This window comes from Artemia sp. Qi Xiang Cuo, chromosome 1, assembly GCF_049724085.1.
Source record: "Artemia sp. Qi Xiang Cuo chromosome 1, ASM4972408v1, whole genome shotgun sequence".
In the NCBI taxonomy this organism is placed as follows: Eukaryota; Metazoa; Arthropoda; class Branchiopoda; order Anostraca; family Artemiidae; genus Artemia; species Artemia sp. Qi Xiang Cuo.
This window is the reverse complement of record NC_142794.1, coordinates 64260872-64287251: the sequence shown is the minus strand read 5'-3', so window position 1 is coordinate 64287251 and position 26380 is coordinate 64260872. Positions and strand designations below refer to the sequence as shown.

General features: G+C 32.9%; 2 protein-coding genes across 4 annotated transcripts in view; both read left to right on the top strand.

Annotated features, from left to right (window-relative positions):
• LOC148956594 (protein white-like) overlaps window positions 1-7661 on the top strand; it is a 502792-nt gene extending 495131 nt beyond the window's left edge. The window contains exons 9-10 of one of the 3 annotated variants that reach the window (XM_089086013.1): window positions 5832-6024; window positions 6917-7659. In XM_089086013.1, the coding sequence (XP_088942139.1) occupies window positions 5832-6024; window positions 6917-7015 (292 nt within the window). In that variant the 3' untranslated portion in view covers window positions 7016-7659. Of the gene's footprint in view, window positions 1-5831; window positions 6025-6916 lie in introns of those variants that run through there. The other 2 variants (XM_089086018.1, XM_089086025.1) reach the window with 2 other exon arrangements.
• Window positions 7662-13653: 5992 nt separating this feature from the next.
• LOC148956593 (uncharacterized) overlaps window positions 13654-26380 on the top strand; it is a 20724-nt gene continuing 7997 nt past the window's right edge. The window contains exons 1-2 of the mRNA XM_089091359.1: window positions 13654-13770; window positions 16172-16373. Of these exons, the coding sequence (XP_088947485.1) occupies window positions 13654-13770; window positions 16172-16373 (319 nt within the window). The remainder of the gene's footprint in view (window positions 13771-16171; window positions 16374-26380) is intronic.

The following is a 26380-nucleotide window of genomic DNA, read 5'->3' as shown; positions in this document are numbered from 1 at the left end:
AAACTTCCTGTTTTTTCATTCTCACTGACAAAATCCATAAAACCATCAATAAATCGACCTACACACATAACCATCCATAAACTATGTAAAAAAAAGTTATAGGTGGCAGCAGGGGTGAGGGATCGCGCTGGTACCCCCATCTCTACTTTCATCGTAGTTGACCGTTCTGGAAATTAGGTATTTTAGGAAGATAAACCATTCAGAGCCCTCAGTGCAAGGGTTGTAAGTTATGCCCTTGGGGCTGATAAGGTTTATATAGAAAGTTGTTGTATAGATCATAGGTAGCGCGATCGCGCTGCCTAAGTAAAGAACGCGGACACTCGAGAACGAGACAAGAAACGGGGACTAAGTAAAGAGGAGGACACTCCCCACAACCCTCAGGGCAACTGTTTTAAGTTATGCCCTGGGGGCGTATAAGAAAGGTGTTGGCACAATGTATTCTTTATTAGTTTTTCTTTTGAGCAGGGCACTTCGTATCGAAGAAGTTGTCGTAGAAACTTCGAAAAGCGCTCATTCAATTGAAAATTGGAGTGGCTTGTGCCCTTTTAATATTCGAAAGTGATTGGAAGGTGATTAACACCCCTTCCAAGCCCACCATTTCCCGAAACACATCAAATCAAAATTTTGAGATAGCCATTTTGTTCAGCGTAGTTGATTTCCCGATAGAAATTATGTTCTTGAGGACAGTCTCCCACAGTCCTTAGGGCAAGGGTTTAAAGTTATGCCCTGGGGGCATATAAGATTTTTTATAGAAGGCGTTGTCGCTGAAACTTTAAAAAGGGCTCATTCAATTGGAAATTCAAAGGGCTAGTGCCCTTTTTCATAGTCGAAAGTGATTAGTGGGCAACTAACCCGCCTTTGACGCCCACCTTTTCCCCAAACACATCTAATCAAAACTTTGAGATAGCCTTTTTATTCAACGTAGTTTTAAGCTCTGGATATTAAGTATTTGAAGTTATCCACCCCCCCACACCCCTCAGGGCAAGGGTTGTAAATTATGCCCTGGGGTGTATAAGGTTTTTATCAAAAGCGTATAAACTTCCAAAGAGCTCATTAAATTAGAAACTGGAAAGGGATAGTGCCTTTTTTAATAATTGACAGTGATTGCAGAGTGATTTACGCCCGTCTCATCCCCACCATTTTCCCGAACATATCCAATAGAGATTTTGAGATAGCCATTTTGTTCCACGCAGTTCAAAGTTCAGGAAATTATACCTTTTGAGCATGACACCCCACCCCCCCCCCGCAATCTTCAGGGCAAGGGTTATAAGTTATGACCTTTGGGCATATTAGGTTTTTATTGAAATCTTTGTCGTACAAACTTGAAAAAAGGCTCATTCGGTTCGAAATTCAAATGGTTAGTACCCTTTTTAATGGACGAAAGTTATTAGTGATATTTTTTGTTGTTGTTGTTGTTTAGACCAGGGCACTTCGTATCGAAGTTGTCATGGGAACTTCGAAAAGGGCTCATTCGATTGAAAATAGAAAGGGCTGATGCCCTTTTTAATAGTCGAAAGTGATTGGAGGGCAACTAATCCCCCTTCCACTCCCGCCTTCCCACGCCCACCCTCTCATTTGCCCATTATATTTAAAAACTAAATGTTCCCTTTAGATTAAATCAAAATGCACTGTGTTATTGCTAATTCCAAATAAGGCATCTCAGCAGTATCCCAAGAACGACGGGGGGTATTATGTTCAAACTTTCGAGGCTACTTCTGCTCTTAAAATTTAACCAAGTCAAAATTGAGTAAGTGTATCCAAGCTACCAAAGAAAGTAAACAGATTTTTTTGCGAATGGTATCAAGTTTTCCATTTCAGGTCAACTAGAGGAGGTATGAAACTAAACTAAACAGAACTATTTTTGTCCAGATTTTTAAAAGGGTGTATGTTGTTAAAAATTGCTGAAAATTTTTTTCCAGCATACAAATAGCTGACCAAACTATAAAGTCTTGAAAAACGAAAATGTTGAGTGCGTTTTTGTCTTTTTCCCTGACAAGACTATGTCAATATAAAACGAACAGAAATTAATTTAACAAACTTTTTCCACAAAATGAACTTTTCAAAGAAAAGTAAAGAACTCCATTAAACAAAAAATGAGCAAAAATGAAGTAATCTACCAAGCGTGAAACTACCGCAAATCAACATCGATAAATAAATGAAACCCAAAACGAACAGAAATTACAATAAATAACCGAGTCAAACTTAAAACAAGCAGAAATTAACATAAGTTGAGCGCAAAGCGCTTTTGCCTTCCCAAGGCCTGAACGAAATTTGTACTTTGCTGAAAAAATACAAATGAATGTGCATTGTCAGTTTTATATGCATATACTGATATTTAGTAATCAAAATATTAATACTATTTGATTTATTAAAGTTATAAAAGTAAAAAAATTTATGTTTTTTTCATTGAAGTGCAAATTTTGTTCTGGCCTTGGGAAGGCATAGGGGTTTTGCGCCCAACTTACGCTAATTTCTGCTCGTTTTGAGTTTAACTCGGTTATTTATTGTAATTAAATAAAAAAAACAAGTTTTTTAACTGAAAGTAAGGAGCGACATTAAACTTAAAACGAACAGAAATTATTCCGTATATGAAAGGGGCTGTCCCCTCCTCAACGCCTCGCTCTTTATGGTAAAGTTTTTCATTGTTTAAAATAAAAATAGAGTTGTGAGAAAGTCAAACTTTAGTGTAAAGAGCGAGGCGTTGAGGAGGGACAGCCCCTTTCATATACGGAATAATTTCTGTTCGTTTTAAGTTTTAATGTCGCTCCTTACTTTCAGTTAAAAAAACTTGTTTTTTTATTTAATTTTTGAACGTTTATGAATAAATGCAGGTTTTGTTCTTGGCTCACCGTACACCAAGGCCGTATCCACTGGGGGTGTTACCCAGTTTGAACCCCCGCCCCCCCCCCCCGAAAATTTTTACCGAGTCGAAAATAAGTCAAAAATTAGTAAAACCTTGGTAAAAATCAGTAAAATTAGTCGAAAACTGAGTAAAAAATTAGTAACCCCCCCCCCCCCCGTAAAAAATCCTGGATCCGCCCTTGCCGTACATGAATAATTAAAACAAAATTTTCATATTAATTTACTTTTATTTGGTTAAATGGCTTTCTCGAAACTTGTTTAATTTTATTTACGAACGTTTTTATTAGTAATAAATATACGTAACTTACGAATTAATTTACGTACGAACTTCTATATTCATATATTTTTAAAACGTATATTAGGGGGTTCGGACCATAGTCAATACCTTGCTCTTTAAGCGAAAGTTCGAATTTTGTTCCAATTCTTAAAAAATGACCGCTTAATCACAAAGGCCGTTAATTAGAATAAATAGCTCTTATGAAAGTGCTAAACCATCTTTGGCTTAAAGAGCGAAGTATTGACTAGGAGGTGAACACAATCATATATGTAATATTTTCTATTCGTTTAAAGTTTTGATGTTGCTGCTTTTGCAGTTGAAAAACTTGTTTTTTTATATTTAATTTCTGATCTTTTTTTAAATAATGCTGGGAAGTCCGGCGTCCCCTTCATAGCAATGTCCCTTCCCCCATGAAAACTTCCTTCACGGAAAGATCCTCCCGCATAACCCCGACCCACCCACCCCCCCCCACTACCAGGAAAAATCTCCCCTGAAAACGACTGTATACTTCCCAATAACCAAATACATGTTAACATTGGGTAAAGTTCATAACTTTCAGCCCTCCCCCCGGGAACTTCGGAGGATTAAGTCATCCTAAAAGACATACTTATAATATTTTTGAACATGCTGAACAAAATGACTATCTCAAAATTTTGATCAGGTGACTTTGGGAAAACAAATGAGCGTGGGAGGGGGCCTAGTTCCCTCTTTTTTTTGGTCGCTCAAAGAGGGCACTAGAACTTTTAATTTCCATTCCAATGAGCCCTCCTACGATATTCTAGGACCACTGAGTCAATACGATCACCCCTGGGAAAAAAAAAAAAAAATAAATAAATAAACACACACCCGTGATCTTTCTTCTGGCAAAAAATACAAAATTCCACATTTTTGTAAATAGGAGCTTGAAACCTCTACAGTAGGGTTCTCTGATACGCGGAATATGATGTTATGATTTTCAGTAATGTTCTATAACTTTTAGGGGGTCTCTCCCCCTTTTTTCTAAAATCAGCTAAATTTTCTCAGGCGCTTAACTTTTGATGGGTAGGAATAAACTTGATGAAACTTATATATTTAAAATCAGCATTAAACTCTGATTCTTTTGATGCATCTATTGGTATCAAAATATCGTTTTCTAGAGTTTCGGTTACCATTGAGCCGGGTCGCTCCTTACTTACAGTTCGTTACCACGAACTGTTTGATTTCCGTTCGTTTTGGGTTTCATTTATTTATCGATGCTGATTTGTGGTAGTTTCACGCTTGGTCGATTATTTGATTTTATTTTTGCTCATTTTTTATTTAATGGAGTTCTTTACTTTTCTTTGAAAAACTTATTTTGTGGAAAAAGTGTTTAATTAATTCTAATTAAACAGCCTTTGTGTTTCAGGAGCCGTTCTTAAAAAAAAAAATTGGACAAACAGTTAAACTTTAGCTTGAAGAGCAATCTCTTGAGGAGGGGAGCAACCCCATCATATACAGAATAATTTCTGTTTGTTTTGAGTTTTAATGTTGCTCCTTACTTTCAGTTGAAAAAACTTGTTTTCTTTTTATTCAGTTTCGAATAATTTTTCAAATAATGTTGGTAAATCTGGCTCACCCTCGATGAAAATCCCCTTCCCTCACGAAAAACTCCTCCGTGGAAAGTTTCTCCCACGTAAAATACACCCCTCCCCCCGTTAAATTCCGTCCAGACAAGTCTATATTTGCTGAAATTCCCTCCCCCCTCCTTCCGTAAAATTTCTTCCGGACCATTCAGGCCTGAAAAATTCTGGTTAGTGTGCTTGGATTGGAAAAAAAAATTCGCATTTCTTTTCCGATGACTCTGGTAATCCCCCCTTCCGTGGAATTTTTTTCCTGAAATCCAAACCCATAGAAAATTTTCCCCGGACAATTCTTCCGGAACATCTCCAAATGCAAAATTGAGTTGGCAAAGAGAAAGTAAGACAAATAAAAAGAATTCCATATAGGAATTCTACCAAAACCTCCCGATGTAAAATTTTCCCTGGAAACTTCAACCCCCGAAAATTTCCATCCTCGCGGAAAACTCTCCCTACGGAAAACGCACCCCAAGCACAAAAATCTCCCCCCCCCCTATGGAAAATGTCTGTATACTTCCCAATAACAAATACTATCCGTAAACAATGGGCAAATTTCATAACTTACAGGCCTCTCCCCACGGACTGTGGTGGGTCATGTTACTCCTGAAGACATTGTTTTTGGATCGACACACAGAACAAAATCTTGATTATGTATGCAAAATGGGAATAGAACTTCTGATTTGAGTTAATTTTGCATTGTTTTCGCATAATTTTGGTGCTGAATTGTAGCCACTTTGAAGTTCAATTGATTTTAATGGATGACTTTAAAATTAATGCATTTCGTGTTAATTTTAGACATGATCTATAATAACCCTTCATCATGTTAACATTTATGAATAGATTTTTTGGCACAACATTTTTGGTATAGTAATTTATGGTACGATAATGCTTGGTACAAAACCTTTATGTCCAGCTCGTTTTGTAGTAAAAATTAGTTGAAGTTGTGACGCTGCTACAGCACGTTCATTACCACAAACGGTTTGTCAATTTATTAGATGTCACTACTAGTTACAATTATCGCAACTTTTCCTTTTATGCTAGCTTCATTCTTCCTTTTTTAGTCTTATTTGAACTTGCTGATTCAATTTTGTTTACAGCTCCGTCCCCTTTTATTTTGTCTGGTTGAAATATCTTTCTTGGTTTATGTATGCTAATGAAGTTTTGAATATAAATCAATGGAAAGGGATTCAGAACATTACATGTCATCACCATCATTCCATCGCCAATGGAACAGAATCAAATTGTACTTTTGATGGAGACGATGTCTTGGAAAGACTTGGCTTCATACAGGTAACTTGTTAAATTCTTCTTAAGCTTAACCATCAAACTACATGAAGTCAGAAAAATACCAAAACTTGGAGAGGGCAGTTTGAAACCCAAAAATGCTTCCTCGAGCCGATAGTTCATTGATTCCTAGAATTATCGAGATAATTAACCACTTGAATCACTAAATAACTTCGAAGAAAAGATAAGCTAAATCTAAGATATCTAAAGTCACAAGACTACTGCTCGAGCTATTAAGACTGTAAGCCAATTATTAGAACATGTTCGGATTAATTGGCAAATGAAACAAAAACAAGCTTTATTTGAAAAGTAACGAGCTGATCCTGTTCCAAGTAATTCTGAAATATAAGAAATATAAGTATAGTAATGAAATATAAGCATAGTGGGAAAAAAGAAAGTCTTCATTGATTTCACTGTTTCTATCTGTGTTAGTTGACACGCCCCTTTCGCATAAACCCCCCTTTTTTTAATCCATGTAAAAAATAAGTTTATTTTTTACGTTTAAAATCCGTTTGTTTAATACTTGCTGATTAATATATATTTTATGTAAGGGGCTTATGACCTGCTGCCAAATTAATGCTTTAGAAGTCTGTTTTTTTACATGTCTCTTTTATTAATCGTTTCGTCTTCTTTTTCTTTTTTTTTCAACGAGTTATTTACTTCTGCTTCTCGGCTTTTTCCCGCATTTTACACCTTATTTAGCCTTAAGATTACCATATATTCATTATCTTATTCTATATGGTTTTTCTCTACATAATATACCGAAAAAACTTTCATTAAACCAGTGTGTGTGTTTATTTTGATTCTTTTCTTATAGAACCTCCTCTTTTTGTGCTTAGGGTAAGATTCTATTAAACTAATGTAAAAAAATTAGTTTGATTTTTGTATTTTTTTTCAGGAGAATTTCTTCTTGAACGTTTGTTGTATGATTGGGCTGATTATTGGATTCCGTCTTGTTGCATTTTTGTTGCTTCTAAAGCGAAGTTGGCGCAAGTAACCCGACAATTTTATTAAAGATTGGTTACCAGAAAAGATTTTGTGTCGCAAAAAGTGAACTGAGATTTATGATAGATTAAACTTTTAAAAATTATACTATATATTAGGAGAAGATACGTTGCTGTGTTCCTTTTTAATTTATTATTTTGTAATTTCTTTTTCCGTAAATTAGTTTATTGATATTGGTAGATGAAAGATCAAGATAGTGTAAGCAATACTAAGTTGGAATATTAGTGCGACAAGCCTATGGCTTCCTCCTTAATTGAATAAAATAAATAAATAAATAAAATAGTAAAATGTTAACGTGGGCGAGAAGAGAAGGAGTTACAGCCACTCTTTGTAATTAATTTTGTAAGAGCAGGTGCTGAAAAGGGTTGTACACGGCAATAAAAAGACGATAATAAAGTAGGTTTGTTTACCACTAAATCTAATATAAAATTAATCACTAAATTAGAGTTTTTATAAGAGCACTAATTGACAAAAAATAGCTTTGATTAAAAAATTAAGAATATAGCAAGAGTAAGTTGAAATTTCCGTTCAGCAGAGACAAAAAGCAACTGATATGCCTACTAGATTATTTTACTAGGTTTTTTATGTGTTATTTAATTATTGGTATTATATCTAGTATTTTAATATTATAGTATCATTATATCAAGTTGTTTTATAGGTATGCTCTTTGTTATTTCAACCCTTACAATGTAACTCAGCTAAACTAAAAAAATCCGCAACAAGCTAATTCTTAATTTATCAAAATTCTAGTTTCAAGTTCAGGTCTAACTTTACTTGGGTCTTAACTTTAATTTGATATTTAAGACAAATACAGGGTAGTAAACTGGATTCGTTAAGGGAAACGCAAGATATATAAATACTCTTATCTGAAAACTCTTCAGCTGCTATTTAGTCAAGGATTGTCTAAACTCTAAAGAAGCTAAAATACAAAGCGAAACTGGCTTATCAAAAGTTTGATTCAATTATGAACAACAGAGTAAAACTAGCCCTCAATGGCTTGGGATTTGCGTATACAGTTTGAATTGAGAACTTGTCAGGCTTATCACAGAATTGAAGTCAAAAAGTCGATGTGTCATTCAAAACCTGCCTAAGCCATACGAGGTAATAAAAAAACCTTTCACAATGGAGTAAGTATGCTGGAGTGAGTCGAAGGTTGCCAAATGGTGTAAAGCCGAATTTTTTTTTTGGAGTAAGGTCTCGAATAAAATCCCTATCGGGAGGTCGGTAAAATACTTTTGCAACCAGCAATTTCTCAGAAGTAGCAAATCCCATTGATCTGAGTTTTCATCTGTCAATCTCACTTCTCAGTTTTCATGTGTGTTTTTAATTGAACCAAGTGACGTTTTTCCTCCACATCCATGCTGTAAATAGTCTATCGTACAGCTAAGTATATCCCAGGAGGAAAGTCAAAGCTGAACAATCTTCAGGGGCAGGCAGATTCTTTGGTTTTTAAGCCATTTGATTTATTCTATATTGGTTAAGGCTGAGCTAATATATATGGAGACTAGAAGCTAAAAACTAATATGGGTAAACAATCGTGTCCTGGACGCGACTGGATTGTCGGTGCAGTGTGGCTACTTCTTGTTACGGGTAGAGTTGGTTTTACGTTGGGATAAATATATGACGTGACCGTATTTTGGATAGTAGTAGAAACGAGTTTCAGACTCGTTTTTATGAGTGTGAAACTCAAGGGTAAACCTTAATATGTCGAAAGTGTCAATACTTTCAAGAATATCAATGCAGTAAAAAATACTACTGACTAAATAACGTTTGACAGTGGGAACTGACAGTGAGTTTGAAGCATCAGGTGTTACGCACCACTATGTACAGTCTGGAATAGTCCTATCTCAAAGCTGCTAAATTAAAAATAGAATTTCTTTTAATTTAAAGCTCTGGAAGGGTGCATTGTGCCGTTATCAGAGCCATATCCAGGATTTTTTTCGGCGGGGAGGGGGGATGAAAATGTGTTTATATTCATTTTTGTTACGGTTTTACGAGTCGGACAAACATTGGTGGGGGGGTCCAAATCCCCTAAACTTTCCCCCTGGTCACTGCCTTGGCCGTTATAGTGGCCTTATTGCTGCGAGGTATGTAAATTTCTTACCAATTTCTTTTCTTGGCGGGCAATATAAGTTTGATTAAATTTTAAAGACGTTTTTGTTCAAAAGATGGGTATTTACCCACCACAAATACGCCTATTTTACCCTTATGGCAACAGGTCTCTTTTGTCTTTTATGATGTAAAAACAAATTGAAAATGGACATAAAAACAATGTTTTTAATAGTTGGGTTTTTAATTGATTTACTATATTTCCGGATAACGTTAGCTGACAATGGTTTTTTATCGGAAATGAAATTGAGTTTCTTCTCTTACCGTATTCCTATGCTCTTTTGATTGTATTGCACTTTATCTAATTAGGTTAAAGGGTTTATGTGAACTCTCTTCGGACCCTGAAATAATTACTGGCTGCCTGTCACAACTCCTCCATGAAGAGGCTGCTCGGGTCCTGAAACGAAAGCCGCCGAAAATTGGTCCTTTTGATAATGATTGCAAACATAGTAAGTTTTGCCTATTTAGCTTATTAAATAAGGTAAAAAATGCCAATGACCCAGAGCAGTGACAAGAAGCCCTATCAACATTTAGATTAGCTAGAAAAGAACACAAGGCTTTAGTAAGGAGGAAGAAAGCATTATATAAAACTAAAGAACAAGAGAAGTGTTTTCAAGCTTATAGATCGGTCAGTATGAGTGAATTCTGGAAGTATTTACGTGGGCCACGTGACCAATCAAAAATGATCCCAGAAGTTAACTCTTGGCCGACTTATTTTGAAGACCTGGAGAATCATAGAAACTCAGCTGGTCAGGCACCCATCTACCCGCAAGTGTATACTGAGCCGATAGATGCAGTGTCAGTGAATTCCTCCTCCCAGAGCATTCTTACCAGCTAATTCAGGAAATATCCGAGATTGAGCTAAAACAATCCATCAAGAGCCACCGTGGAAGATCTACACCGGGTTTTGATGGAATTCCGTCAATAATGTATAAATTAATTGGTCCCCTGTTGCCAGTTCTATTAACTTTGTATAATACAGTCCTGGTTTCAAGTAGTTGGCCAACAGCATCGAATATGTCGGTTATAATGCCGTTATTTAAAAAGAGTGACAGAATGAATCAAGGTAACTAACGCCCTATTGGTATAGTAACAAAAATTAGTAAATTTTTTGGAAAGGTTCTAGATGGTATATTAGGGCTGTTGCTAGAAAAGGAAATTATAGTCAGTGAGACCCAAGGAGGATGCCGAAAGGAACATTCAACTACAGATCGTGTATTTATACTCCAGGCCCTTATTGGAAAACATGGCAGAGAAAATGTTAGGCTTTTTGTCTCGTTTGTGGACCTTGAAAAGGCATTTGATAGTATTGATAGACCTATTTTATTCCGTTACCTTGTTAAGATAGGCCTACCCAGGCCTTTTATTATGTTATTAATTAACATGTATGAGATAACTCTATCTGTGGTTTTCATTGTTAAAAAAGATGTATCTAGGCCATTCAGAGCCTTCAGAGGAGTTCGCCAAGGATGCACGTTGTCACCGAAACTTTTTACTCTGTAGATCAATGATTTTGCAGAGTTTCTTGAAATGAGATGGGCCCCAGTTGTACCACTAGCGAATAACCTATTTTCTTTTTTGCTGTTCGTTGAAGACACAGCTTTAGTGGCCAAACCAGCCGAGGAACTCCAAACTCTTCTGAATTTAACTGAATCTTACCTAGAATCGAAGAAGTTGAAGCTGAACGCATCTAAGACAGAGATTGTCATCTTCCAAAGTAGGAAGCCCAATGGACCTCAGGATTATTCCTTTACTTATAATGACGAGACAATAAAAGTGACCCCAAAGTAAAAATATCTGGGATTCATGGTCGCAGCAAATGGGAATTGGACCGAGCACATTAAATTGATGATTTCACGTGGTAAGGCAGCAGCTTGTGCTCTACTTCGACAAAAACATATCATGGGAATCAAAAATATGAAGATGCACAAGTATCTTTTTATGAATAAAGTCCTACCTGTTGCCCATTATGGATGCGAGTTGTGGGGGACTACTACGGTAAAACAACTGGAATCTCTGCAGTTTATGTATTTTAAAAGAGTTATCCTCCAAAATAGGCCTCCAAAAGAATTTTAGTAGTTTGGTCCTAAAGGGTGATTTGGGTTTGCAGGATCTACGTCATATGAGGACTATACAAATGATTAAGTTTTGGTTACAGGTTACGCGCTTACCTGATAACCGCTTGGCGAAAGCGGCCTACACAAAGATGTTGAGTTTTACCAAAAAGACAGCATGGCCAAAAAAAGTTAAAGAACTGTTGGATAATGCTTGCTTATCATGGGCATGGAATGAGGGGCAGGGTCCTTTCGGTAAACCTGAAGATTTCCTCGGTAAGTTTGCATCGTGCCTTCGGGACCAAGAGATTCAGGTTTGGCTAACGGGTCTGGAAAAGTCTAGTAGCCTGCATTTTTATAGACAGGTTAAAGATGTGTATGGGGAGGAGTTTTATTTGAAGCTGAACCTACCGTGGAGAACCCTTAAGTATTGGTTGCAGGTACGGGCAAATTGCATACCAATGCGTAAAGGCTACTGGGAGTCTTATGATGAGGATGGCTCGGGAAGTAGGCGTGTCTGCTCCCTCTGTGGGGAGTTTGGGGATGGGATGGACCATTTTCCGAGTAGATGCCAAAGTTTTGCAAATTTTAGGGATACATTTTTCTGTGGGAATGTACCGCTGCTCCTGGGAGTTTTGGGGACTACTTCGAGGGGCCTAATTACTGCGTTAGGTTGTTTTATAGAAAATAGTCTGATGGCGCGGAAAGAAGCTGTAGTTTAAATTTGTTGAGTGCTATTGTTCTTTCCCTATTGTTTTTTATTTATTTGTTTTTGTGTATATTGCCACTGGTTTTTAAATACACGCATGTATGTAAAATTAAACTGTGGGAACTTATTTTGAGGATTTGATTGAAAAAACACATTCACATCTTTAAAATTCGGTAAATTGAGAAAAAATCATTTATGGTTTGTTATCCACGTGCACCCTTTCTGTGAAACTAGATGAGCAAAACATATGCTTCATTATTGTTTGTATGAAGTTATGGCTTAGTAAAATCTTTTCTGTTCGAATTTTCTGAACAGATCGCTCATAAAGTTTGTTGGTAAAAGCTCTTGTGCTAAGTTGAGAAGAAATAGAAGCACCTTATGCTGACCAAATTTTTAACAACTTTTTTGATAATCCACAGTAGATATAATTTTTGGCCGAGTAGTTCTGCTTATTGGAGCGTTCTAACTGCGGCAATACTTTTATATTCCGGGATATTTCTCTGTAATTTGTGTTCAATTTTAGTCTAATGTTGCTCAGCTCAGAATTGCAGCCAAATCCATGTATTCCATTCCATTCGAGAATTCTTCAGTGTATTTGAGAGAAATGTACACAAATAGAAAACGCCTATAATCCCACGAGAAGTTGAAATTTCAAGTAAAACATGCACGAGAACAGTCTTTAAAGTCATACTCGGACTGTCCTTCAAAATGTCAATAATTTTTGTATACTATTTCGAAACAAGAAACCATTTAACCTAAATAACTCTACTCAGGCCCCAAGAATGGAGCTTCTGAATTTTGACAGAGAAATAAATTTGCTTTTTAGTTTTTAACCTTCTTGATCATTTCCATTGATCCTTATTTGTTACAGCTGTAAATAGAAAGCAGAAAAATTTGGCACAGATTTGGTCTTACATTTGACAAACATTGTATTAAATTTCAGATTTATAAATGGATTATAATTTGGAAGCAATACCCATTTTCCAAAAGCATATTCAATGAGTATTAACCAGATTCATAATGGGAATATGTTCAACCACGATTGTTGGTGTCTTGTGTACTCATTTATATAATCCTTCGAAGTGTGGGGAAAATGAGTTTACCTACAAATAAATAAATATTTCAAATATTGAACCTGTTTTTATATTTGTGACAGAGCATGCATATTGTGATACTGTGATCAGCCAATTTAATCAGGTGGCAACTTATTACAACAGAACGATTTGACTGATGGCATATAGGTGCCAGCAGGCCTAAACCTTTGTGAGGACAGATGATTATTCCGGTAGGTCTAAGATACAAAACAAGTACAGTGCATTATTAAGCCTTTGAACCTTAAACTTTAACCTTCAGAAGCCAAATTTATTGTTATTATGCTCGTTTGTATTAAAATAATTTACTTATTATAATTTATTTGTCTTTAACTTTTCTTTTACTTTCATATAAAAAGCTGCGAGGGCACAAAACAAGGCTCAACTTTCACTTAATAAAGTAGCACCGCTGTATCAGAACTACTCTTTCACTATCGTTTTATTATATTTTAGAATAATAGCTATAGCATATAGCGTAGTTAATTTGGAGGCCTATCCTTTGTTTAAGTATCGTATTTCACTCACCGACAGCAAATATTGATTCGATACCTAATACCGGATAAAGTCTACTCCATTTGCCTGGACTTTTGCTTTTCTGATTCCTAAGGCTTCTAAGAAATTCTGCACACTGGATTCGACTAGAAACAACAGTTAATTCATAACAGCCATGTGTGATGAACAATCGGTTTTCCATCAAGAAGTGCTTACAGAGAGTATGGAGGACTTTCGCACAAGTTCAAAAAGATCAGATGAATCTTTGAATTTAGAAAATAGTATCGAAGAGGTAAGAATTATTTGCGGCATATTTGAATGTTTAGCTCAAGTCGGCACATATGAAAGGAAGGGGTCTCTAGGTCTAGAAATTCGTCTAAACTGTATATAATTTAATGATTTTCTTGGTATTTTCATGTAATTTGACTGTTACTATTGAATTAGAACTACACTTCCTGAAATAATTTTCTGGGTATGTACCTTGTTCATGATTCTGTTATTCTCAAGAATAGACCTTTTTGAGTCCAAATTACAAAAGCAAAACTTAAAAAGCTAGTGAAGCTCTAATTAAAAAGCTAGTGAAGCAGGTTGAATGCGTAGGATCATTCCATGAAAATAAATGAAGTTTCAAAATGACCCCCGGGAGAGACCAAGGGGAGAGAACTCCCCTCTAGGAAAAATGGTGAAAACGAGAAACTTGACTTTGGGACCTAAGCCCCTATTTAATTATTTATCTGTGTATTGGGATCTATTTAAAACTACGTAGTTTCCATTTTAGTGAGGATATTACCACCTATTAACGCATTTAAAGTACTTAGTCGTATTATTGTCAGGCCTGTTCATTTAAAAATTGCCCCCCCCCCCGGCTAAATTTTCTGGTGGTATCCTTGAATACGTGCATGTCAGTATGTAAAAACAGTGACAATAGCAGTCTACAGTAGCTTGTGCTACTTCCAGGTCACCACAAGTAGATAAAAAGGAACTGTGAAGTAATAGAAGCATTACTTAACATGACAAATTAAGTACTGTAAAAAGGAATCACTGTTCTTTGTAATGGCTTAAATGGCTATGTAGATTCTAGATTTACAACCTTGTAGCTAAATGCGTAGAGTAAAAGTGATAAGGTTATGCAAAAAGACATGGAGAGTGTCTTTTCGATTAAAGGTCAGAATTATATTCGGTATCATTTTTTGTTTAAATCTAGTTGTGTGTGCACTGTAATGGAAAAAGGATCTTTTTACATAGTATTTTCAAGACAAACGAGCAAAACGTTTTGATGATACTTTAAATCTGACAGTGTAATATTCCCAAGTGAAATAAAGAAGTTTAGATATCAAGAGGTTTCCCTCCATAAAGACTCATATCATAAATCACATATGATTAACGTCTTTTTTTATCTGCCTTTTTTGGCTATACGAAAATGTCTTAAAATTCTTCAGCAAAAGGCATCACTTTTGTCATCAGTAAAAGGCATCATTTTTGGTCATTATATTATCTAGAAAAACATAGAATCAAACCCTTGCACCAAGGCCGTATTCAGAGGAGGGGTTAGGGGTTTAACCCCCCCCCCCGACATGTGTGTCTGACTCGTAAAAACATAATGAAAATGCTTAAAATCAATTTTTGGTGAGTTTTTTCAAACCCCCTCCCCTGATAAAACAACCCCCCCCCCCCCGCACAAAATCCTGGATAAGGCCCTGACTTGAACAGATAATGTTAAATCTTAATTGATTAAAGATTTGAAATTTATCTAGTAATTTGTTTTGTAACTAGTGATCCTTGAACCATTCCCCGGGACAGGTCGTTGTTTCCATGGACCGGCGTGTAGGTCTATGAAGGCTTGTTTTGACTCTGGTCATAAAACAAATGTAACATCTGCAATAAAGAGTGGTGGTTGGCAAAAGGTTGTGGGTAAAATATTCATTTTCTGATAGTTTTCTACTGTATAGAAGCTATTTACTAATAGAACAAATTGAATTGACAAGAAAATTATGCTTAAAAAAGTAAAATTCTCTGACTTTTTATAGAGATAATCCTTTTATATGCACATGGCTGGGCGTGGTTCTTATATTGTAATGTTCATAAGCAAGTTTGTTGCCAGTGAGGCCTAGCAACAGAAAATAATTAAAAGTAGATGTATTGTTGGTTTTGACTTTTAAGTGCCTATTATCTATTGTGGGGGAAATGCCCGGGACTCTTTGGTGTTCACTTGTATGCTTGAACATACTAATTATGTTCAAGTATACTTTAGAATAGACTTTCCACCTGGGCTTCAAAAATTACTGGATTTGATAATTTTGACTCAATTAAATTATCTTGAAATTCAGCTATAAGAAATAAACAAAACTAAACGTAAAATACGAGAATCCAAATCAAATTCTGAAAAGGAAAGAATCACATTATTTTTTAAAATAGCGATTTTGCAAACTGTTCGGATGCTATTTTTTATAATGAGCTGTTCAGAATCCAATTAGCTCAATTCCGACAAACAACAAAAACAAGCAACAGAAAAACTGTTGATTTAAATTTGTCCTTGCGTAGACAAAGAAGCAGAGGAAGTGTCGTGCTTTCTTATACGTTTCAGCATGATGAATACGTTTTGCCCTTTAGCATGTATTTCTTGGTTTATATTCTACACAAATAGCGATTATTCAGTGTTGCTGTTTCAACTAACTTGAGTTTTACTGCTGTAGTACACAAGCTTTCTGCCAAGCATCTACACTTACCGAGGCAAAAATGGGAAGACAAAAACATCCTCATTTGAACGTGGATGGACTCCTGTTGAAGGAGGAGTGACTTTAACATGGAAAGACGTGAATGTGTACGTTCAAGGAGAAAAGAAATGGAGCTTAGGTGGTGCTGTTGTCCCTCCTTTCAAAAGAGTGCTAAATAACGGTAAGTTGTTTATTTTTCATGTTTAACATTAATAGTTCCGATTTTTAAGTGGTTAAATAAGAGGAAATAAGCAACTGCTGCGAGTTGCTGCTCGTATGAAGTAAAAACAAATATATGCACAGGGTTGCCCCCCCCTCCCGGTGAAAAAAATTAAATTATTTTAGCGATTTTTTAGTGACTTTCTTCAATAATCTAGTGATTGATTTAGATTCAGTGTTTATGAGCTGATTTAGTGTTTTTAGGCAATATATACAATCACAGGAAATAGTAATAAATCACTAGGGCTGGCAACCCTGTATATGCGATCTACGGTTTCTGTTTTTTTTTATATAGCTTATACCGTGGTTCTTGCTAAAATCGGGTCTTTACCCAGGCCGGTGCTCCTTGTGATTTGAAATTAGGGTATCAGCTTGCTGATTCCGGTACATTAGGTAATTTGATGGATAGAATTATACCTTAAACTTATTTCAGAGCGCCTATTTTATTTATGATAAATAGACCAAAAATGATCCCACTATTTAGATTAAGAAGAATTCTGTATAAGATAAGTTAAAAAATACGAAGGCTAAATAACATTGAATCAATACAAAAGTGTACACAGGAAATCACCTGTAAAGAGGACAAATAAATTTTTTAACATAGGGTTTTGTTCCCTCTGTAACATGCAATCTTGCGACAAGCTCATAGCTATAATTTGTACTAAAAGGACAGGACACTGGATCTAAAAAGAGTTTTAGAGCCATCCATTCTGCCACAGAGGCAGAATTATGCTATTTATACATTTTCTAAGAGCTTTTAAAAATTGGAAAATGTACCTAAATTCGAAAGTTAGTAGTTTTTTTCAAGCTGAAAAAAATTACAAAGCTAATGTCAAAAATGCCATTTGGTAGATGGATAAAGCTGAATCCCAGCTATCGAATGACATCAAAATTGTCCTCTTACTTAGAACCGTAATACCTTAGGAGCAGATAAACAACATAAAAAACTGACATGTGAAACATAAATTTACCCTGTTAAAAAAGGGTTCCGCGATCGCTTTAAAGAAGAGAGACACTAATCTTCGTTGAGTTTCGATCAAGTCTGCGTTACTTAACTGTCGAGGCCAAACCATTTGTATTTTCTCTGAAAAGATAGCTCCTTGACTAGCTTCCTCCAAGGTTCCTATTTATTCTTCAATTAACATCCATGCAGAAAGACACTGGACGAGTCTGATAGCAGTAATTGGGAGCAGGGATACTGATGGCCATGTGCCACTAACCACTTCCCAGAGCTTTAGAGTCTGTCAAAATGAGTAGAAGGGCCCTATCGACTCGTGACGGGGCTCCATATATGGGCATAGACTCCCTAGAGAGAACACCTGTGCTGTCAGTCGAAGAGGAAGTGAATTTCTGAGAAATTGATTTGTTGGATTTCGTCCAGGAGAATTGTCTCCGGGCGAACTTTATTAATGTCTTTGGTGTTCGTCCAGGAGAATTGTTTCCGGGTGAAGTTTATTAATGTCTGACGGATGATGTCAAGCTTTATTGATTTGTTGTTGTCCCTCCAGGAGAATTGACCCCGGGTGAATGTTTTGATCTTAGAGATGAAGAGATTAACGCGGAAAAGGTTTTCCTAGGAATTTCAAATGTGAAAGCGCAGGGATGTCAAAACAAAAGGAACACGCTGAAATTATGTTTAGAGATTATTTGGGCGAAACCTTTATAGGCATTTTAGGGAATTATTTGGGCGAAACCGTTTTAGGCATTTTAGGAATTATTTGGGCGAAACCGTCTTAGGCATTTTAGGGATTATTTGGGCGAAACCGTTTTCGGCATTTTAGGGAATTATTTGGGTGAAACAGTTTGAGGCATTTTAGAAGATGATTTTAGAAAACAAAAGCGGTACTCTTAAAATCACAACACCTTAAAGTCATTAAACGATTCCTTTTTTTTTTTTTGTTAAACAGTTTGTGATGAAAAAAAAGTAGTACTATTAAAATCGCTCCAAATGATTTTCATTAAATGTTCTTATTGTTTTTTTTTGTCAAAAAATGCGGACTTACATAAATGCATAACTCTTAAAATCACAACAAATTAAAGTCACTAGATAATTCATCTGTTTTTTTTTTAAAAACGTTTGGCTTAAATAAAAGCGGACCTCTTAAAATCACAACAACTGAAGGTAAGTAAATAATTCCCTTTTTTTTTTTTTTAAACAGGATTGGATTAAATAAAAGCGTAAATTTTAAAATCAAAACAAATTAAGGTATTTAAATATTATATTTGTTTTTTTTGTTAAACACTTATTTCTTAAATAAAAGTGGACATTGAAAAATCACATCACATTAGGTCAATTAAATGTTATCTTTGTTATTTTTGTTAAACACGATGGGTTGAAACAAAAGTGGAACTCATCAAATCACAACAATTGACAGTCTGTAAATAGTTAATTTGTTTTTTTTGTTAAAAAGGATTGGTTTAAAAAAAAGAGGAACTTTTAAAATCACAACCACTGAAGGTCAGTAAATAATTTCTTTGTTTTTTTGTTAAACACGATGGGTTGAAATAAAAGCAGAACTTTTAAAATCACAACAACTGAAGGTCATATAATTCCTTTGTTTTTTTGTTAAACACGATTAGCTGAAATAAAAGCGGAACTCTTAAAATCACAACAACTGAAGGTCAGTAAATAATTCCTTTTTTTTTTTTTTAAAAACTATTTGCTTAATTTATAGCATAAAACTTGAAACCCACAAAAATTAAGTCATGTTGTAAATTACTTTTTGTTTTTTTTTTTAAACACGATTGGCATAGGTAATAGTTGCACTTTTGCAGACGACCAAAATGTAGGTATTAATATATTCACATTGTTTTTTTTTGTTAAACACGATTTGCATAAATAAAATAAGTACTTTTGATTTCACAACAACTTATGGTAAGTAAATAATACCTTTGTTTTTTTGTTAAAAACGATTTGCCGAATCAAAAGTGGAAATCTAAATAGCAAAACAACTGATGTTCATTAAACGATACCAATGTTTTTTTGTGTTAAACATAATTGGCTGAAATAAAAGTATAAATCCAATAAGCAGAACAACTGAAGGGAAGTCATTAAGTTCTTTGTTTTTTTTTGTTAAACAATTTGGTATTAAACAAATTCGTACATTTAAAACTAACAAACCATGCAGGACTTAATTAATGTCCTTTGTTTTTTTTGTTAAACCCGTTTTTCTTAAATTATAGCGGACCTTATAAAATCAAACAAACGGAAAGTCATGTTAAGTTTCATCTGTTTTTTTTTGTTAAACACATTGTGCTGCTTTATAATTGGAACTCTTAATATCACAACTGAAGTTCAGTGAATGTTTCCATTTCTACTTCGTTTAAAAATGAAGCATTTAAAAAATAGTAGTACTCTTCAAATCACAACAACTGAAGTTCAATGCATGGTTAAATTGTTTTTTTTTTGTTAAAAAATATTGGTTGAAACAAAAGTGTAAATTTTAAAATCACAAACAATGAAGGTTAGTAAATAATTTATTTGTTTTTTTGTTAAAAAGGATTGTTTTAAATAAAAGCGTAAATATTAAAACCGTAAAAACCGAATATCATAAAAAGTTTCCTTTGTTTTTTTTTGTTAAAATCGTTGGGCATACATAAATTCGTTACTCTTAAAATCACAACAACTTATGTTCTTTAATTATGTCAATTGTTTTTTTTTGTTAAAATAGTAGGACTTCAATAAAAGTTTACATCATAACATAACATAAAAATACATCCATTAATTGTTTCTTTTGTTTTTTTTGTTAAACATGTTTGGCTGAAATAAAGTCGATACTTTTGAAATCACAGAAGCTAAATGTCGTTAAATAGTTCATTTTCACTTCTTTATAAACGATTGATTTAAACAAAATCAGAAATTTTAAAATCACAAACACTGAAGGTCAGTAAATAATTTCTTTGTTTTTTTGTTAAACACGATGGGTTGAAATAAAAGCAGAACTTTTAAAATCACAACAACTGAAGGTCATATAATTCCTTTGTTTTTTTTGTTAAACACGATTAGCTGAAATAAAAGCGGAACTTCTAAAATCACAACAACTGAAGGTCAGTGAATGATTCCTTTGTTTTTTTCTTAAACATGATTGACTTAAACAAAAGCAGACCTTTTAAAACCACAACAACTGGAGGCCAATAAATAATCCTTTTGTTTTTTTTTGTTAAAGACGATTGGCTTATACAAAAGCGAAACTTTATAAAACACAACAACTTAAGTTCATTAAATATATCCTTTTTTTTTTTTTTCAAAAAATATATACTTAAATAAAATCGTACCATTTAAAATCACAACAACTTATGTTCGTTTATAGATTACTTTGTTTTTTTTGTTAAACACGTTGGGCTTAAATAATATTGTTCATCACAAATTCACCCAACCGTCAGTGCTTTTAAATTTTACATTGTTTTTTTTTGTTAAATAAGTGTTGACTTAACAATCGTGTTCAATATACAATCAAAAAGAAGGTAGTTAATTAGAATATGCATGAGTTTTTTGTTAAGAACGATTTGTATAAACAATAGGGGACCTCTTAACATCACAAAAGATGAAGTTAATTAAATGTACCCTTTGTTTTTTTTTGTTAAAAACTATGGGATTAAACACAAGAAGAAATATCAAAAAAAAAACAAAATAGGTTCATGAATTGTTTACTTTGTTTTTTTTTTGTTAAAAATTATTTGCTTAAATAAAAGCTTAACTTTTAAATAAACACAACATAATGTCAGTTAGTGATTACTTTGTTTTTTTTTGTTAAACCTTAAGGTCTGAAACAATAGCGGGAAACATAAAGTAACTAACAAAGAAGTTTTTAAGGTGTGCAAATTTGTTTTTTTTTGTTAATAGTGTTTTAATGTTACAAAAGCTGTAAACTCAAAATAACAAAAAATGAAACTAAGTAAATGTTTTCTTTGTTTTTTTTTGTTAAAAGCGATTTGTTTATATGAAAGCGGAACTCTTGAAAAAACTCAAGCTGAATTTCAGTAAATAATTCCTTTGTTTTTTTTTGTTAAACGTGGTGTAATTAAATAAAATCGGCAATTTTGATATCACAACTGTTGTTCCGTAATTGAGTACTCTGTTTTTTTGTTAAAAAATAGGGAATTAAACAAAAGCGACATTTTTGTAATCACAACAACTAAAAGTCAGTCTATAATTCCTATGTTTTTTTGTTAAAAACGATTGGCTGAAGCAAATAAGTAACTTTTAAAATCACAACTGAAGTTCATTAAATAATTCCTTTGTTTTTTGTTAAACACGATGGGCTGAAAAAAAAGCGGGACTTTTAAAGTCACAACAACTGAAGGTCAATAACTAAATCCTTTTTTTTTTTGTCAAACACGGTTGGCTTAAAAAAAAGCGGAACTTTTAAAATCACAACTGAAGGTAAGTAAATAATTCCTTTTTTTTTTTGTTAAACACGATTTGTTGAAATAAATGCGGAACTTTTAAAATCACAACAACTGAAGGTCAGTAAATAAGTTCTTTGTTTTTTTGTTAAACAAAATTGGCTGAAATAAAAGCGGAACTTTTAAATTCACAATTTATTTTCATTAAATAGGCCCTTTGATCTCATTTTAAAAATGATTTGCTGAAACAAATTAGGAATTCTTAAAATCACAACAACAGAATGTTAGTAACTAATTAATTTGTTTTTTTGTTAAACACGCTTGGCTGAAACAAAAGCGGAGCTTTTAAAATCACAACTGAAGGTTAGTAAACGATTCCTTTGTTTTTTTGTTAACCACTATTAGCAGAAATAAAAGTGGAATTTATAGAAGCACAACAACTGAAGGACAGTAAATGATTCTGTTGTTTTTTTTTGTTAAAAAAGAAGGATTTATATAACGAAGATACTTATGAAATCACATAAAATGAAGGTCATTAAATAATTTCTTGTTTTTTTTGTTAAAAAAGATTTGTTTAAATTAAAGCGGAACTCTTAAGATCACAACAACTGAAGGTCACTAAATAATTCCTGGGTTTTTTGTTTGTTAAACACCATTGGCTGACAAAAAAGCGGAACTTTTAAAATCACAACAACTGAAGGCCAGTAAATAATTCCTTTGTTTTTTTTTTGTTAAACACGATTGATTTAAATAAAAACGTAAATTCTGAAACCATAAGTCAATATCCACTTTGTTTTTTTTGTTAAGCAAGATTGGCTTAGAAAAAATCGTAATTGTTATAATCCCAACAACTGAAGGTCATTTAATCAGTTATTCGTGTTGTTTGTTAAACACTATGTGCTTAAAAAAAAAAAGACTTATTAAAATCACTAAAGCAGAAAGTAATTTAATAACTCAATTGTTTTCTTTTTAAACATGTATTGTTTACATAATAGCGGACATCTAATAATCAAATAAACGTTAATTCATTGATTAAGCTCTTTGTTTTTTTTGTCATACATGATGGGATGAAAGAAAAGTGGAACTTTTGAAATCAAAGCTGTGGCAGTTCATTACAGAAGCTCTTTGTTTTTTGTGTTAAAATCTATTGGCTTAAACAAAAATAGAACTCTTGAAATCAAAAACAATGAAGGTCAGTAAATTATTTCTTAGTTTTTTGTTAAAAACGATTGGCTGGAACAAAAGCGAACCTCTTCAAACTACAACAACTGAAATTCAGTAAATAATTCCTTTGTTTTGTTTGTTAAACACGATTGGCTGAAATAAAAGCGGAACGCTTAAAATCACAACAACTGAAGGTCAGTAAATGTTTCCTTTGTTTTTTTGTTAAACACGATTGACTGAAACTAAAGCGGACCTTTTAAAATTACAAAAACTGAAGGTCAGTAAATGATTCCTTTTTTTTTTTTTTTAAAAACGATTGTCTTCATTAAAATATGAACTTTAAAATAAAAAAAAACGGACGTTATTTAAATGTTTCCTTTGTTTTGTTTAATCACTTTTGGCTGAAATAAATGCGGACTTTTTAAAATCGCAAAAACCGAGTTTCAGTTTTGAATTTCTTTGATTTTTTGTTAATAACGTTGTAATTAAGTAAAATTGGCCAATTAAATATCACCCACACTTAAGTTAATTTATAGAGGTCTTTGTTTTTTTTGTTAAAAACGATTAGACTAAACATAAATGTTAAATTTAAAATCGAAAAACATTAAGGTAATCAGTTAAGGCAAAAGTTTTTTGTTAAGAGTTTTTTTTTGAAACTAAAGGGGACATCTTGACATCAAACAAGATCCTGTAAATTAAATATTTTTTTTGTTTTGTTTGTTAATAAAGAGTGATTTAAACAAAAGCGGAACTTTTAAAATCACAACAATTGAAGGTCAATAAATAATCCATTTTTTTTTTGTTAAACAGGATTTGCTGATACAAAAGAGGTAATCTTAAAATCACAAAAACTGAAGGTCATTAAATAATTCAGTTTTTGTTTTTGTCAAAATCGTTGGGTTTCAATAAAATTATAAAACTAAAAATAACTTAAAATTATTGTCATTAATTGCTTACTTTTGTTTTTTTTTGTTAAAGGTGTTTTGCTGAAACAAAATTAGAACATTTCATTTTGCCACAGCTGTAGTACTGTTGATGAGTTCTTTGTTTTTTTTTGTTAAAAGATATGTTCAGAAGCAACCGTGTTAATTGTAAAATACCATCAGGTGAAAAACTTATAATGCTTCAGTTTTTTTTTATTTTTATGAGAGTTGTTTTGATATAAATTCTGACCCCTGAAAGTAACAAAAACTGAAAGTCCGTAAATAATTCCTTTGTTTTTTTTTGTCAAACACAATGAGTTTAAATAAAAGCTGAACTCTTAAAATCAAAACAACTGAAGTTCAGTAAATGATTTTTTTTTTTTTTTTTTTAAACACGATTGGCTTAAACAAAAGCAGAACTTTTAAAATCGCAACAACTGAAGGTCAGTAAATAATTCCTTTGTTTTTTTTTTTGTTAAACACTAATGGTTGAAATAAAAGCGGAACTCTTAAAATCACAACAACTGAAGGTCAGTAAATATTACCTTTGTTTGTTTTTTTTTGTTAAACACGATTGGCTGAAATAAAATCGGAACTTTTAAAGTCACAACAACTAAAGGTTAGTAAATAAGTCCTTTGTTTTTTTTTTAAAAACGATTGGCTTAAACAAAAGTGTAAATTTTAAAATCAAAACAACTGAAAGTAAGTAAATGATTCCTTTGTTTTTTTTTTATACACGATTGGTTGAAACTAAAGCGGACCTCTTAAAATCATAAAAACTGAAAGTCAGTTAATAACTTATTTGTTTTTTTTTTAAAAATGATTGGCTTAAACAAAATCTTAAATTTTGCAAACACAACAACTGAAGTCAATAAATTATTTCTGTTGTTTTTTTTTGTTAAACACGTTTTTCATTTATAATAGCGGTACATTAAAATTCACAACAACTGATGGTCAGTAAATAATTCCTTTGTTTTTTTTTGTTAAACACGATTGGTTTAAACAAAAGCAGACATCATAAAATCACAGAAGTTGAGGGTCAGTAAATAATTCATTTGTTTTTTTGTTAAATACGATTGGCTTAAAAAAAAATATAACTTTTAAAATCACAAACACTGAAGTTCAGCAGATATTGTCTTTTGTTTTTTTTTAAGCATGATGGGTTTAAATAATAGGGGAACTTTTAAAATCACAACAACTGATGTTAAGTAAATAAATCGCTTGTTTTTTTTGTAAAACATTGTGGGTTTAAAAACAAACGAAATTTTTCAAATAACAACAACTGAAGGTAAGTAAATAATTTCTTTGTTTTTTTTTTGTTAAACGCGATTGGCTGAAATAAAAGAGGAACTTTTAAATCACAACAACTGAATGTCAGTAAATAATTCCTTGGTTTTTTTATGTTAAAAACTATTGGCTTAAACAAAAACAGAAAACTTAAAGTTAATGAAACTTAATTTAATATTCTTTATACTTTTGTTTTTTTTTGTTAAACATGTTGGTCTATAACAGATGTGGAAATATAATATTCACCCAAAACAAAGGAATGCACATATTTTCTTTGTTTTTTTTGTTAATAATGTTTTCTTTAAATAAAAGAAGAGCTCTTAAAATAACCAAAATTGAAGGTTATTAAGTAATTCCTTTGTTTTTTTTTTGTTAAACACATTTGTATTAAATAAAAGTAGAACTCTTAAAATCACAAAAAGTGAAGGTCATTAAATTTTTCCTTTGTTTTTTTTGTTAAACACGTTTGTTTTAAAAAAAAGCGTGACTCTTAGAATCACAGCAACCTATATTCAGTCAATAATGCCTTTGTTTTTTTGTCAATCAATTTGTGCTTAAAAATACGTGTACATTTAATATACACAAACCCTGTAGTTCATTAATTAATTCCTTTGTTTTTTTTTGTTAAAAAAGTCGGGTGTATATAAATGCTGGACTCTTAAAATCACAAAAACTGAAGTCCTTTAAATAATTCAGTTGTTTTTATTTTTTGTTAAAAACGATTTGATGAAACGAAATCAGACGTCATAAAATAGCAACAACTAAAGGTCAGTTAATGTTTTCTTTGTTTTTTTGTTAAAAAATATTGACTAAAATAAAAGTGGATTTTTTAAAATCGCAACAACTGAAGGTCAGTAAATAATTCTTTTGTTTTTTTGTTAATCACGATTGGCTGAAATAAAAGTGGGACTTTTAAAATCACAATAACTTAATGTTAGTAAAATATTCCTTTTTTTTTTAGTTAAAAACGAATAGATGAAACAAAAGCGGTACTCTTAAAATCACAACAACTGAAGGTCAGTAAATAATTCATTTGTTTTTTTCTTAAGCACTATAGGCTTAAAAAAAAGAAAAACTCTTAAAATAACAGCACCTGAATGTATGTAAATTATTCTTTAGTTTTTTTGTTAAAAATGATTGACTGAAGCGAAAGTAAAGATCTAAGAATCACAACAACTGCAGGTCATTAAATAGTTCCTTTGATTTTTTATTAAGCATAATTGGCTGAAACAAAAGCAGAATTCTTAAA